The 15,451-nt window shown below is 41.7% G+C and overlaps 1 protein-coding gene across 2 annotated transcripts; it reads right to left on the reverse strand.

Annotated features, from left to right (window-relative positions):
• Positions 1–9: 9 nt before the first annotated feature.
• ankfy1 (ankyrin repeat and FYVE domain containing 1) lies at positions 10–14,123 on the reverse strand. Of its 2 annotated transcripts, XM_083926346.1 has the most exons (25): positions 14,076–14,123; positions 11,960–12,167; positions 11,225–11,343; positions 10,708–10,843; positions 10,436–10,559; positions 9,488–9,637; positions 9,168–9,333; positions 8,740–8,944; positions 8,587–8,655; positions 8,014–8,216; positions 7,820–7,917; positions 7,436–7,637; positions 7,193–7,291; positions 6,929–7,082; positions 6,113–6,281; positions 5,229–5,347; positions 4,839–4,995; positions 4,482–4,682; positions 4,203–4,379; positions 3,942–4,089; positions 3,124–3,214; positions 2,801–2,925; positions 2,018–2,164; positions 1,776–1,866; positions 10–1,667 (listed from the first exon to the last, which is right to left on the reverse strand). In XM_083926346.1, the coding sequence occupies exons 1-25, from the start codon at positions 14,083–14,085 to the stop codon at positions 1,535–1,537; spliced, it is 3,501 nt and encodes a 1,166-aa protein (XP_083782472.1). In that variant the 5' UTR covers positions 14,086–14,123; the 3' UTR covers positions 10–1,534. The 2 variants fall into 2 exon arrangements, with proteins under 2 accessions (XP_083782472.1, XP_083782473.1); XM_083926347.1 differs by lacking the exons at positions 10–1,667; positions 1,776–1,866; positions 2,018–2,164 and adding an exon at positions 2,185–2,508.
• Positions 14,124–15,451: the final 1,328 nt, after the last annotated feature.

A 15,451-nucleotide genomic window follows, 5' to 3' on the forward strand; every position in this document is an offset into this window, starting at 1 on the left:
GGCAATGCATCGGTTTTTGATCCCCTTTATGTAAAGTTGTCCTCCCTTTCTCTAAAAGGATACACCAGGAAGAGACAGGCTAGATATCTGAGCATACAGATACAATATAATGTGCATAAAAGATTAAACAATGTGCATAAAAGATTAACAGAGGCAAGATTTAGGTTTGTCACATTGACAAGCACAAACTGCATTTAAGTACAAAACAGTAGTAGTGGTCAAAAATATCACACATTTATCTGTACAATTTAACAATACTTAAAGAGGCCCCACTACTTGGCCATCCCTCCACTCCACATTCTCCCCAATGATCGGAAATGTCTTGTGATCTTGATAAAGTGCACCTGTTGGGCTTAGAAATCAAGAAGCGTTTAATGTGATGGGTCAAGACAACAACTTGACTTGAGGCAACATTGTGGGGACTATGATCAAAACATCCTAAGACGACCTCATGGCAGATAAAAAACAATGGAATGTAAGCATTTGGTGACTGATTTTCAAATATGAAATATGATTTATGATTATGACAATGACATGTAAAGGCTACAAATTAAAGGACATGCGTAGGCATAATAGGCATTTCTGTAACTTAGGAGGATTGATGAGAGAAATGTATATTCCTCATGATAAAATCGGCTTCTCAGGTCACGTTTTCCCAACTTGTTGTCATGTTAAAAAGTAAGCATTCCATTTTATTTGGCTGATGCCTACACATGATAGACTATGTACCAATTGGGGTGAAAAAAGAACTGCATTTCATGAGTAATGTCATTTAACCTTGAACAGTAAAGTTTTACAATGTCAGAGCTTTAATTCAGAATCGACCTTGATACATCTCATTTGGAAATGATGCTCATTTAAAACCAAAGCCGGGTTGCTCTACCTTTAAATCATCATCGTCTGCCCAACTTTATCCAGTCATTACAGAATTAGGGTTACAGAAGAGTGAAAAACAAAACATGACAGAGAACATGCCGATAGTTCAGTCCTTGGAGATTTAGTGATGTAGAGGCAATTTAGAGCTTTTATAGAAATGTAGGTATTCATTTTGTGTCATTGAATTTGTGTCTTTGGGCAGGTCACATAGCATAAAGGCTGCCGATGGTGAAATATCCCAACAGAAAAAAACACCTTAAAAAGGTGCTTGGATTTAATCGTTCATCACTGAATTGAAATGTCCTGCTTGTTATAATACGAGCTAATCATTACAAACGTCACTGGGCTTGGGAAAATGATTAACAAACCGAGTCCAGCCTTCACTGAGCTGGAGAGCTGCTTATATCCACTGTAAGATACTTTGATCAAAACCGAAACAAAAAGACAATGTTTCACTTTCTATTAGAAACGTCCCTCTAGAACATTAATAGTTTTTCATAGACTGGAATAGTATAAAGATAATGGTCCATCATTGTCCAGAAATCTCGTTAGTATGTCCTGCTACTGATGTTCCTTCTCCTGGTGTGCCTGAATAACTGTGCCAAGTTGTGCCTGGCATGGCTAGTGTCAGAGGGTGGTGGATATCCAGGCCACTGCATTACGATACCCCACCCAGAGTTAGTACATCAAAGCAGATGTCACACACCCTCACTGGCTTGTTCAAGTCAAACTTGATGATGGGTATCTCCTTTATAGAGCACTTGTGGCACAACAGGCGCCCACAGTGGCGGCTGGAATTAGGAGGAGACACGGGATTAATCATACAGTTAAACACAAAAATAAGTCAAAGTCATAAAGATTATTATTGACTGCACACATAAAAAAGCCATCCTACTAACCAGTGGTGTTTCCGTGTTGTAACACCGAACTTGGCAACACATTCATAGCAGTTGGACCCATCACACCAAGGGGGCTCTTTGGACAGCATATCTACACAGATAAAAAAAAAAAAAAAATATATATATATATATATATATATATCACAAGGACCACAAACGTTATATCAGAGCATGTCAATTAATATAGCCATTATATTAATACATGGTGAATGCCTGATAGATGATAAAGTATGAAAACGTACCTAGAAGGCGGAAGAGCAACTGTTTGGTTGCAACCTGGTAGTTGAAAATGTTGATGCCCTGATTATTAGTAATGCCCAGTCGAGCCCCAGCCCTCACAATGGCACGGCACAGATTTGCATTTCCTTTCATATAAGCCAGGAGCAGAACTGCAATAAAATACAGGTCACAGTCATTCTATCACAAGTGCAACACTGGTATTAATATTCTATTTGTATACTGTAAACAAAAACAGGAATCACAGAGATATTTTGCTGATTGAAATCCTGCTCTGTGTCATAGCAGTGTGAGTAAGCAGATGAACCCTGTTTGGCTTCCCTCTACGGTTGCAGAGCATGGAGCATTGGTGATCTGCTGAGTGCAGGGCTGTAGTAAAGACCACCTTAATCTAGTCCAAGTCAAGTCCAAGACCAGGTCCTGTCGAGACTGAGTCAAGACCAAGTCCAGAGCAAATCAAGTTCTGTTCAAGACCATAATAGGCAATAGGACGGATCTATAAACAAGATTGGTCAAACTGATCAATGCAGAGAATTTAAGCAACATGCTGTACAACTGATCCTGAATCAGCAGCCAGGATCAACTTGACCAACAAGGCATAAGACCAAGACAATTGCAAGACCGGCCACAAGTACTACAGCCCTGGCTGAGATTCTGCCTAGAGCCCGCCAGATGACGTAAAACAGATTCTGGGATTTCCGCCAAAGAGGGAAGCCGAGCACCATTTATCAGGACACACTGCTAACACAGAGCTGTATAAAATGATCCCGTAAAGCAAGATTCCGTACCTGTGTTCCCTTCATTATCTGGTTTGTCCAGAGGGTATTCAGGCATACACTCGAGGAACAACTCGAAAATGGCAGCTGCGTTCTCTTTCCCATAATGACCTAGTACGTGCATTGGTGACTGACCCCTAAGCAGACATAATAAGATGAAAAGAAGAGAGGCAAGGTGACATTATAGACTACAAAGAGTTATCTGTTGGGTTTAAAAAGATTACATCTTTTACATTGTTAATGCTCTATGTGTCCGTTTCTATCCCATTTCCATGGTATTAATGTTGTTACTGCAATGATCTATACATTTGCTCTTACTGAAACAAAAAGTGTACCTGAGATTGAAGGCCTCAGCATCAATGTTGGACTCCGTGAGAAGGGTTCTGACATTGTTAAGGCGGCCCTGCATCACAGCCAGATGCAGAGCTGGGGAGACAACAAGAGAGACAGACAAAATAGTAAAATGTTAATCACAAGGATTACAGTATGTTGGAGAGGTGGGGTAATGATGGTCATTCATCAACAAAGAATAAGGCTCCACCTTTTTTAAGATGAAAGCAACGGCTCTTTTGAACAATGCCAAATCTACAGTCCTGTTGGGGCAAGACTATTGACTATTGGGGCTACTGTAATCTCTTCCATGATCTACTCATACTATATTGTGTAAAAAAACAGAACTAACCCTTTATCTTAAGGAATATTCTAATGGAATAAAAATCTTGACTAAAATGCACCATCAAGACAGAGCATCCACCTTTCGCAGTTACTATTGCTAATGTTTTCACTGTGACACTTCTGGTCCCTTGTTGAGTCCATGCATCAAGATATGACATGTGGTATCTGGGTGATCAAAGGTAATCGAACACTTCAGAAACAGGGTTTTTTATTATTATGGTCACTGATGATACTGAATTCCCTAAACATAAAGATGTACAGTTCCTCAACATACTTTCAGGATATCTGGAATATTGAAAAATCATATTTAAAACGAAACCCACTTAGTCCAGTTTGTTGAATGACTCAAAACATAGACTGGGTTGACTAGTAATCCAGTTCTTGTTGTATATTTGGTCATTTGAGTGCCGATTTTCTAACAGAAGCATCCCAGACAACAAAGAAACAAAAAGCATAATAATAAAGAATGTAAAGGTACCGTTATTGCCATTCTCATCCTCAGCAGCAAAGTCTACTCCATTCTCCAGCAACACAGAGCAAATAGTGGCCAGGTCCTGCTGGGCTGCCAAATGCAGTGCTGTCTGCCTGTGTTTAGTCAGCTCATTTACTTTGGCTCCGGCAAGCAGCTGGAAGCAGAAAAATGCAAAATGAAAACAATGTCAACTGCAACACCTGTTCAATAACACTTCAATTTGCACGGATATTAAAAAAAATACAGGTCAAGTAACTCTTTTTATACCAGGTTGCGGACAATGATCTCAGATCCAGCCTGGACAGCCAGGTGGAGAGGGGTGAGTTTGGCTGCATCCTGAACCCTGGAGTTGACATTAGCTTGGACACTGATGAGGAACAGGACACTTTCGATGTCTGAATTCTGCACAGCCACGTGGAGAAAATTACGTCCTTTGTTGTCCCCCTGGACAGAAACAGTAGTTTGAGGTGAGGAGAGATTAAAACTTTTATCTTGTTATGTTAAGTACTACAGTGACACAAGCTGGTGCATTTATGTCAGCTCTACCTGCTCAGCAGCACCTGGCTCCCTCTTGAGGATAGCCTCAGCTGCCTTATTGTTCTTGTGCGTCATGGCACAGGCGAAGGGTGTCATTCCTTGACGGTCACGAATGTTGAGACGAATGTCTGGATGGGAAATTAGGAGCTGTATGATCACGTTGTGCTGGTTGCTAATGGCAGCATGGATGGGAGCCCTGCCCTCTGCATCCTGACAGAAATGGACAGACAGGATCGTACACTTAGAAAAAAAGAGCATGTTCACAACTGACTCAGTAATCTCTCATCAGCTGTGTGCTGTAGTAACAGGAAATACCTATCATAACTATCAGACAAAATTGTAACCCCATGATGTAACAGGACTGACCTGTGCATTAACATTAGCTCCGAACTCTAGAAGGCACTGCACAACCTCCTCCAATCCCCAGCTGCTCGCCAGGTGGAGGCACGTTTGTCCATCGCGGGCTTCTTCATCTCCTTCCCCATTAGGGCCTGGCTGTCTGGTGCTGTTCACATCACAACCACTATACACACAAGGCAGACAGAGAGTTAGAACACCTACACCAGTAACACAGAGCTTCAAAACAGATTGAAATTTCAGATATTATATTTTTATCTGTACCGTAATTTTAATTTACAAACTTTGTTAAAAGTCATTAGCATTATGATTGCCTATATGGCAATTTAAGCATTTAATATGTGCATTAACGCCGAGGATTAGGTTTCCCAAATCCTAGCGGTAAGGAGATTGGCAGACCTGCGGATGAGGAAGCAAGCAGAGACTTCATTGCTCTCATCTACAGCTCTGTGCAGGAGGGTCTGCTGGCAGCCAGAGGGCCCTGTGCTCCAAGAGGTCGCATCACAGCCATGGCGGACCTAAGTGGAACAAACAAGACTCACAACAGTCAGAATGCAAGAAAATACTGGTGTTCCCCAATCAGAAATCTAGAAAACATATACACAGCCTAAATCATGTTTTTAATGCAGAACAAGGGCTTCAGGTGTGAATAGAGGCCTGTATGAACTTTTGTGCAGCTGTGTACTGATTATAGTCATTTTCTGTTTTTTTGGAATCAATCCTTGTTGACTTCAGGTGTTTTGGATATGACTAGTTTCACATTGCCAGACCATAGTCCAGCGCTGGAGACAAGTAAAAAGTCAAATTCTCGAGAAGATGTTTCTTGATGGACGAGATATTTTCTCTCCTCCCCTGCTTGACTTTGAGAAGAGTTTGGTTGACAGATGCTTCAACTGCCAGGTAGGTTTTGAAAGTTCCTTTCCTTTTCTAATACGTTTCCAATGATGGTTTCTCAGATGGTTCTCTGAGTCAGGTAAAAAAAACACACTTTGGCTTGTTTGTATTTCTTCTTCATCTTGGGCAGACCTAAGCATACGGTACCCTTGCAAAATAGCTAACATTTGTCCAAACCAAAGAGTGAACCTGAAAAACAGGATTCTGCCAACAAGACAACCACATGCATGCATCAAAGTCTGAGGCTCATTATGGTTTCATTTCCATTTCCGTTTTTTTCACTTTCATCTGATCTTGAGTGTTGTAACAGTTAATAACTGGCAGTTTACCATTGAGGAACTAAAAGGGTGCTATCATCTCTAAATTGCCTGCGTATGCATTTGTCTCACCAGTGTGGATGCAATATCTTCCAGGCCATTGTCCAGAGCCAGCCACAATGGAGGGTTCCCTTTGTCATCCACCACAGACATGTCAGCTCCTCTTGTGCAAATGGCATCCACCACTAATGGCAGCTGATTGCTGATGGCCAACTGTAGTGCTGTTTGTCCCTCCTGGGTCCTGGAGAAAAAAAATATAGACATAAGATACAGGAGACTGGGATATTCAAATCTGCCCTAAAAATCTCTAACTGGATACTTATTGACTTACTGCTTAAATAATGCCTGAATTGCAAACTCTCTGCAAATCATACTAACGTCTGCTGCTTTATCTTACAACACTAATGTGTTGTAGGTCTCATTTAAGGTTGTTACATGTTACCCTAGGACATTACAATCATTATACCGTACGTACTCTGGCCCACTGGATGTACTGTGAGGTCAGTCAGGTGTTCTGCTATCTCCACTATCAGGCTTAGTGCTGCCCACAACAATTGTGATTGGTTTAAAATACAAACAGGCCAGAGAATTTTATTTCCCTTGTACCAGAATGTTAACTTGTGCAGCAAGATGATAATCCAGTACTGACACAATGCTGTTGAGAGAGGTCTGGAAACGCAAGACAACTTATGAAGTAACTGAATCTGGTTCAAATAACAACAGAGAATAGCAGAAGACAGGGGCACCCTAGTTTGCGTCTGGGGACAGCATGTCATTCTCCATCTTTTTTCTCCTTAGTTTTCTGCCACTTCTCTAATAAACTAATAAAAAATGCTGAAAACAATAATTAAAAAACACTCTGTAACTGCAATATAACCCAAGCATTACCTGACATTGATGTCTGCCTGATGCTCAAGAAGGAAGAGGGCACTCTTGCTGTCCTGTCTTTGGATGGCCATGTGAAGCAGGGTTTGTCCATTGGACATAGTGTCGTTGATAGAAGCCCCTGAGCCCAGCAGCTGAGCTGCTATGGTGTGCATGCCTGACAGGAACACATTGTATTTTTTATAAATCACATATACAGCAGCATACACCATGCAGTCCTATAATGAGGTTATGCATGGGGTAGTATAGTGCTGTAGTGTCTTTTACCTGTCCAGAGGGCCAAGCCCAGCACTGTCTGGTCCATAGAGTCTTTGAGACTGAAGTCTGGAATGATCTGGAAGTTGTTGGTGGCATGAAGTGCATTGGCTGCAATAGGGAGTCACCAAGGGAAATATAAATTGATCCATTTCAGGATGTTTATTTGATAACATGTAGTTAGGTAAAGCCGAAATCACACACCTGCCATGCTTGCAGTTAAGGTTACAGACATTCAAATGTATATATGCTGACCTTTTTGCTCGAGGATGACGGAGACCACATCTGGGTGGTTGTGAGCAATGGCCATGTGGAGGGGGGACTGCATAGCCACACCAACCGTGTCATCAGGCAGAGCCTTCTGGGTTTGCAGGTTGGGGTTGGCTCCTTGCTGGAGCAGCTCTGTTGTCAGGCTTGCCAGGCCACAGCGACACGCCGAATGAAGCGGGCTCTCCCCCTGAAAGAAGGTTAATCTTTATTAGTTAAGAATGAGGATTTCATCTAGATCTTATGATACTAAAATTAATGAATTTGATGCAGAAAACATCCCCCAAACCATGACACGACATTGCTAAAGTTCAATTTATTGGGGTCTGATGGGGAAACTTTTTTTTTATGTGGCCTAATGTTCATACACACCCATTTGTTGACATGGTTGACCTTCGCTCCATGACTAGCAAGGAAAAGTGCAGCTGCCTCGTTGCCTGCCCGAGCTGCTCTCTGCATGAGACAGTTTTCTACGAGGGATAAAAGAAAGGGAGATGAAAATGAAAATGTGATTAGAAGACACAGGCATCATTCTATTACTGCAAAGCGAGGATATTAAACAGCACCTGTGGTAGTGTCAGGTGCATCAGGATTGCTCCCTCTCTGGATAAGCTGGGCTGCAAAACTATTCTCATCAAACGAGGTGCCATTCACTACTGGTGCATCATCTTCAAACGGGTTTACTGAGGCATCTGAAGACACGGTGATATACTGCAGGGCCAACCACAGAGCTGTGCTGCCCTCGTGGTCCTTGAGTTCCAGGTCAAGCCTAACAAAATGGACAGATTACTTCAGGGTGACACGCAGGACTATCCTTGGGGTTAAATGATGTTGAGGGTCACATGATCTCAAATATGCCTTCAAACAGGGTTGTGTTTGTGAGCATTTTTGTATTAAAATGTTCTAAATTCATGAGCTGTCATGTAAACTGGTGTTTTTTTTAAATGTTCCATTTCCATATCGCAGGAAAAAGGAAAAACATTTTCAAAAGGAAATGAAAATAAATCGTACAATATCCATAGCTAGCTGTGGTGGTCTCTTGAGTTGAACTAATTGAAAACCAAGCATACTGTTTGTGTGTGACTTTCCATGTCAGAAACAAACTCACTAATTCCATTTGAAGGCAGAATGTAACTCACTGTTTGCACTGTAGTAGCTGGTTGAATACTGGCTCATTCCCTGATGCCACAGCTTCATGCAACGGAGTTCTAAAAATGACAAAAGACAAAGCTGAAGCACCATCGTACTGTGCAACCCAATAAAGTGCATAAGACAAGAGCCCAGTGGCCTACCTGCCCTTGCTGTTCTGCATGTTGGGGTTGGCTCCGGTCTTAAGCAGAGCCTCTGCGATTTGTGCCATGCCGCTCATTACTTCTACAGAGTGTTTCTTAGGGCTGAAAGAACAGACCAGGTGAAGTGGGGTTTCCACCGCCCCCACTGTGGCTGCATTCACCTGAGCAGAGTGGCGAATCAGGAAAATGGAGGCAAACTCATCACCTGGAAAAAGAAGGAAGAATCAACTTAAAATTCTAAATGTCTACACTGTAACCAAGTCTGTACAAGAAAAAAAAGCCTTGACATGGGTAGTGTGTTTATTTAAGAATTTGATTAAGTGGGTATCATGTAAGGTGTATTTTATAATACCCTGGCAGCTAACAAAAAGTTTATGTTGGACACCACAAGGGTGCCAAAAAGTGGAGTAACAATGACTCAGACACACCTCTTTGGATGGCCTTATGCAAGAGGCTCCAGCCACTCTGGTCCACCATGTCCACATCTGCTTTGTTGTTAACCAGAGTGGTGGCAATACTTTCCAATTTACGAGAGAGCGCCAGGTCTAGTGCAAGGTCACCATTGTTGTCCAGTTCATTCAGCTTGCCAGGTAGCTGAAAACAATAGGTAACAATATCAAAAACAAAACATAAAATTTGTTAATCGTATAATGGGAACTATTTGTTATTTCATGCGGGTTACCCTCTAACAAGCAACAAACATGCTAGTTAGTGAGCAGTTAATAAAGGGTTCCAGTGAAGAACTGACCTGCGAGTCCATCTCGATGAGATAGAGAAAGACCACATCTTCTCGCTCAATTTTGATGGCTTTGTGGAGAGGATACTCCGTTTTAGACTTGATCATCTTATATAGTAGTTGGGCACTCATAGTGCTGAAATCTTCTTTTCTCAGATCATCCTAATAAAAAAAGTAAAAGTGAAAAAAAATAAAGCGTCAGTGTCAAATATCAGAACAAGCCCATGATGGAAAAGGTCTCGTCACCAATTTTGTTAAGAAATCTAAAAATAATCTTAACAGGTTCTTAAGCTTATTCATTGCTTTCGCAGAAAGCGGTTATTGAGGCCGAGGTGTCAGAAGCTGGTGACAGTTAAAAGCCATTTTCTACACCAGAGTCATAAAGATAACCTTGACATGTCGAAGTGTGGCCTCTCTGGATTTATTGTCTCGTAAATGATGAGACGCCCCACACTGGTGAAGCAGCATAACACTGATCCCAAGGCTTGACGCTAACAGTTGCCATTGGCAACCATTTTTAAGAAATTGGCAACCAATTATTGGCCATAAGAGACAACCACTTAATAGAGACAAAACATTCACCCAAAAAATAAATATTTAAAAAAAATATTTTCTGCATTAGTGATTTAAATTATGCTGCATGTGACAACGCTGGACACACTAGTGCCAACATCACCACCACAGGGAAACACCGCAGGTTAAACATTATTCAGAATTGGTATAATTATGAAAAAGGCCTATTTGGATGCCTCAGGACTAAACAGTTGTTTGTAGATGCTCACATAATCCAGTAGTCATCAGACTAACATGGTTTGGTTTTCATGGCCAGCAGCTCTTTTCAGTACACGACTGAAAAAAAAAAAAATTCATCCATCCCACACACGTATGCCAAAGCATGCACACAAACATCCCTTAAGTGGCCAAGTTGGCCATGCACAAACACTGTCCAAAGGTACTCACCCAGTGACTGGCTATGATCTCCCCACAGTAGTTCATCAGGGTGGTGGCATTTAGCTCCTCAGCTGTTTGGTAGAAGCGAATGCAGTTCCTGACATTTACTGAGGACATCACGCCTTTTTCACACCTGTCGCAGTAGAGGAAAAACATTTACTTTTGGGCCATTAGGCCACATATCTATAAAGTGTTAGGCTACAGTTATGCAGCAACTACAAATAATTAAAGTTTTATTGAAGGCTGCTAATTAAAAGTCAGTATTTTTGATTTGTGCTAACCTCTCTCTGAGCAGCTCGAGCTGGAAGCGGTTGGCCAGCTTCATTAAGTCAATAAGAAAGGCATCATCTTCAGTGAGCTCCAACGAATCGGTGTATGCCCAGCGCAACATTGCCATGGCAACCTCCGGTTTGCAATCTGTAAATCCATCAAGCCACCAAGTCAGAAATTTACACAGTGATAAATTGCTAACCTACTTTAATTCTGAGAAATGAAAAAAAAACTGATACTTTCTACAAATGCTGGACACAAAAACAATCTTTTTGGACAAATAATAAAATAATAAAAAAATACCATTCCTTTATTTTGAAAAACTCTAATGTCCTTTCAACCCTTACTGATAATCGTACTGGGTAATAGGCAAGGGGGTCAAAATCTAAGATGGACTTTGACAGTCTGCATGATCCACTCCAAAATAAATATTTGGTCATCATCTATTAACTGTCTGGGGTGAGTAGCTGAAATCTGGATTTTCATTATGATTTAAAATGACTAAGAAGTTACACCAGGGTTTCTCACCAGATAGGTCCAGTTCAGAGGTGGGTGCCAGGTTAGCAAGACTCCAGACATCACTGCGAGCAGCCAACACAAACTTATGGGCACTGAGATTCTCCCCTGCGACCTTCACTTTCAGATCACTGCAAAACCAACACATTCATCTCTGAGAAACCAAGTATATGACATGATATTCTAGGTCTTCAATAATGCTGAAACTAGCAAACACACTCAAAGACTCAACAGCACTTAAAAGAGATACTTTCCTGATTTTAAACCAGCTCTGTGTCATGACAATGTGGGCAGTGTGTGCAGATGAACGGCATTTGGCTTCCCTCTGTGGCGGAAATCCCTTGCGGAGCATAGCAGCAGAGGTCCAGCGAAATCCGCCTAATGACGTGAAACGCAACATTCGTAGAGTTTGGCAGATCTGATGCTAAACTATGTGCTTCGCGTAATCCTGCGGATCTCGGCGGACCTCCGTTGCTCCAAGCTCCACGTGCTGCAGCCACAGAGGGAAGCCAAACACTGGTCATCCGCACACACTGCCAACTTACACAGAACTGTCAGCACAATATCTCTTTAAAACATGACCAAGAGTCGCAGCTTTCTATGATGTGGCAAGCCCATCAACTGCAACAATAAAGCAGCATATGTAGATTGTATCTAACAACACAACTCAGAGCAGACAAACTGGACTGCAAGATGAGCAAAATCTCAAACAAACTCATACGCATCCATTCCAACCAAAATCCTCACCTGTACTGTTCCTGCTGATAGAGGTCGGCCACGATGTCCAGCAGACGGCTAATGAAGGTGTCTGCAGCGGCAGGGCTGGAGGAGCCCTGTCCAGAGGCCTGAGCAGCAAGGACAGCACAGCGCCTCTCTGTGTCGGCCAGCTTCTGCTGCATCTTCACATACTCCTGCCTGAGTAGGGCCAGGTGCTTCTGCAGCTTGGCCACCTCCTCTGTCCCACATCAAGGTATAGGAGACAGACAGAGGACAAAACAAGACCCAGGGATACAAAAAATCAATTACAAAGATGCATTTCTGAACACTGGTTTAAACTGGACCTTTTATTAGCACCATTCTCCTTAAGTAAAAATGTGGTCAGCAGTAAAAAGGTTCCAATATACAGTCACTTGTGTTTGTGATTTATTTTACAAGCATATTTTTTCAAAACAATATTGTATTTTTAGAGATTTGTCTTATGGCAGTGATGACATGGCAGGGAAGAAGCATACCATGAAGGCTCTGAACTGGATTTGCACATACAGTAGAGTTGAGAATTGTGCCTTGATGCATTATTACTTTTCACATTAGTGGCCTATTTATTGTGACATGTCACCTTTTTTTGCACAGAAAAAGAAGTTTTTCCCATATAAGGCACAAGAGACAGAATTTTCCAAGTGCATTTTTGTTTGGACAAACCTTTCCCCTCTTCCTCTAAATGAAACACTTTCTACAGATCTTAGTGTTACAACACAATTTTATGTCTCAGCCTCAAGACCATAGAGTGTCTCTGAGGCCCATTTCCTTCCTTTTAACCAGTAAAGTTTTAGTGAGAAAAGAATGCTGAGACGGCACATTACTTTGTCCTCCCTCGTAAACTGTCACTGGCACAGCTACTGGTCATGAGGAACACAAGGGGGTGTTTCTGAAAACCACCTGATCGCCTCAACACAGGAAGGGCGGCATGGAGGAGCAGCAGCTTAGGGCCAACTGACCAGCCACTGGACACATTCTTTTACTATACTCAAATCCACCTTTCTTCAGCAGGATTTAGCAGGCATCACTCATGCATTTGCAAAGCCAAGTTTTCCTGACACATTGGAAGATTTGTCCAAAGACAACTGTCTATATAGCAAATCATCAGCATTTCTCAAACACTGCACCGTAAACTAAACTTTTATGAAAAGTGCTGCATTTTCTCAGGGCTTGTGAACATGATCTTGTTTCGTCCAGACATTGAACAGAAAGGCACTGTTTGTAACTATACAGCACAATGAGAATACTGTCAAACTATGCCAATCACAACAGAATACAGGCATTGCAGGGAGGATTTCAAAGAAAAATATGGGTCTCTTCTTTTCATGTCATTTTTGAGTAAAGGCTCATACAATCATTTAAGACGTTTAAAAGCAAAAAGGGCTTTCTACTAAGTAGTAATAGACTAGCGACGCACACCGCCCTAACAGAACAGGTGGGAGTGTTTGTTCTCTGGATTCACGTTGATAAGTAGATTTCCCTTAAGGAGCAACCCACAGCATTCCCTAATGTCTAGGCCAGATATAGGTGGTGCCCTTGGACATGGCACTTCTGCCAGGTGGTGGAGATAACACCTTAGAGGGAGTGACAACTAACCTGTCCTGTGAACTCTGCTGTCTGACATTTACCCTCCATTTGACAGAGCCGATGTCATCCATGAAGTCCATCTCCATGAACAAAACAGCGACAGCATAGCTACATAATATAACGTAACACAATTTGCTGCGATCTATGACGATGACATTTACCTAAATCCTAATGTCAACATTACCAGGAAAGTGTGTAAGTTAACATACGGTTTTTTTCTTATGTAGCAAACCAGTAACCTGTCTAAACGAGGATTCTTCTCCTCAGTCCAACCCAACATCTCTTGTCCGGTTCGGCTAACTCGGAGCTGTAAAATCCAGCTAGCATCATCGGGAGCTAACGCCAGAGCTCACTGCTGAGCTCTGTGTGACAAGACCGATGTCAAAATGCTCCATATTTTCAACCACAGACCACGCACGGTTTATTTAACCAAGACACCGGCTGACTCGGTTCAACAGTTTAACAACCATACAATGGTAACAGGGAGTCCACCGAATAGAGAGAAAAAACAATATCATACCTTCCGCCATGTTGCTCAGCGTTAGCTCCGTGGCCTGATGGTCTCTATCGCGATATGACGAAGAGCCAGATAGTAGTCAGCGGTGGTGCGTTCAAGAGATTCCCAAAACACGTTCATTAAATGTTGATCACATGACCATTATTCTTCATGCACGGAATACTATATTATGATGCCAATTTTACACAAGTGGTTTAACAGACAATATGATGATAATCGTTCTAAAGGGTAAAAGATTATAATGTAAGGCATTTTCTATGTAACATTAAAAAATAGAAGTCCATGGTGCTGGTGTCAGTCTCTTAAAATGTGACTGTGAGCGTGAGAATATGGAGGATAGTATAACTGAAGAGAGCTTAAATGAGTCTCAGACCTGAAGCAGTACCGTATGTGCGTTGAAACTGGTGAAAGGTTGTCAAACTTATGTTGCCTTCAGGGGCTCCTGCTAAACTCCTACCTCTAGTCTAATGTGCCATGCATATTTCTGCAGAAAGAGGTACACAAAGTCCACAGTGGATTCAGTTCACGTCCCTGTTTCCATAATGTTACAATAACAATAAATGCAAGGATGGAGTCATTTACTGCAAGAGGCACATCTTCTTCGCATGCCACTCCCATTAAGATTTACTAATATATATATGGGTTAACTGTCAAATTAAGCTGTTGAACTGGGTATAATGGTCTGGTCTGGTGGGGGCACACATGGTACTGTGGAACATGCCTGATCCCTGGAAATAAATCCAACAGAAGGGGTACTGGACATGCATTTTGCCCCAGACGTTCAGTAGAGACCAAGTGATAAAGGTAATAGTCAGCTCACTGAGTTTTTTTTTAATAATGAGAATTTTGAAGATAAAGTAGATATATGATGCTATGCTGTGCTCATTTCTAGGTTATGTATGAAAACTGTTGTCTCTGCTGATCAAATTTTCACTGAGATTCTGATTCTGTCTCCCAAATCCCTGAAAATACATTTAGTATACCACTGTGTGGAATGGTGGTAATAAGACTCGTGTGATTTGCTGTCTCATGTTCAGACAGTCCTGTTTGACCAACGTCACTCTCGAGCACTAAGGGGAATTTACTTAAGATAATGAATAGAAAATGGGACTCAGTTTGTGACAACTACAATTCTAAAACTACCTTAGCTATAATATGATTGTGGAGGCAAGACTGGACAAGCATACATAAAGCCTACCATAATGTACAGCAGCTCTGATAATTCAAATATTTGGCTCTAACACAGAAGGAAGTACAAATCTGTCAATGCAAACAGTTGACTCATAAAGAAGACGACATGCTCTTGGCACAACGCCCTAAATCAATGATCAACTCTTCATGTCAAGAATATTATACAAAAATATATGTGGAGGTTATGC

The sequence above is a fragment of the Echiichthys vipera genome (genome assembly GCF_963691815.1).
Source record: "Echiichthys vipera genome assembly, chromosome: 14".
NCBI classification, from domain to species: domain Eukaryota; kingdom Metazoa; phylum Chordata; class Actinopteri; order Perciformes; family Trachinidae; genus Echiichthys; species Echiichthys vipera.

What these genes read in the sequence shown, in the direction of transcription:
- ankfy1 (XM_083926346.1), bottom strand. An exon ending in GCATAAGGCCATCCAAAGAG is followed by an intron (nt 8,945 to 9,167) that starts GTGTGTCTGAGT and finishes TTCTTTTTCCAG; the next exon opens with GTGATGAGTTTGCCTCCATT. An exon ending in AGCCAGGTGCTGCTGAGCAG is followed by an intron (nt 4,380 to 4,481) that starts GTAGAGCTGACA and finishes GTTTCTGTCCAG; the next exon opens with GGGGACAACAAAGGACGTAA.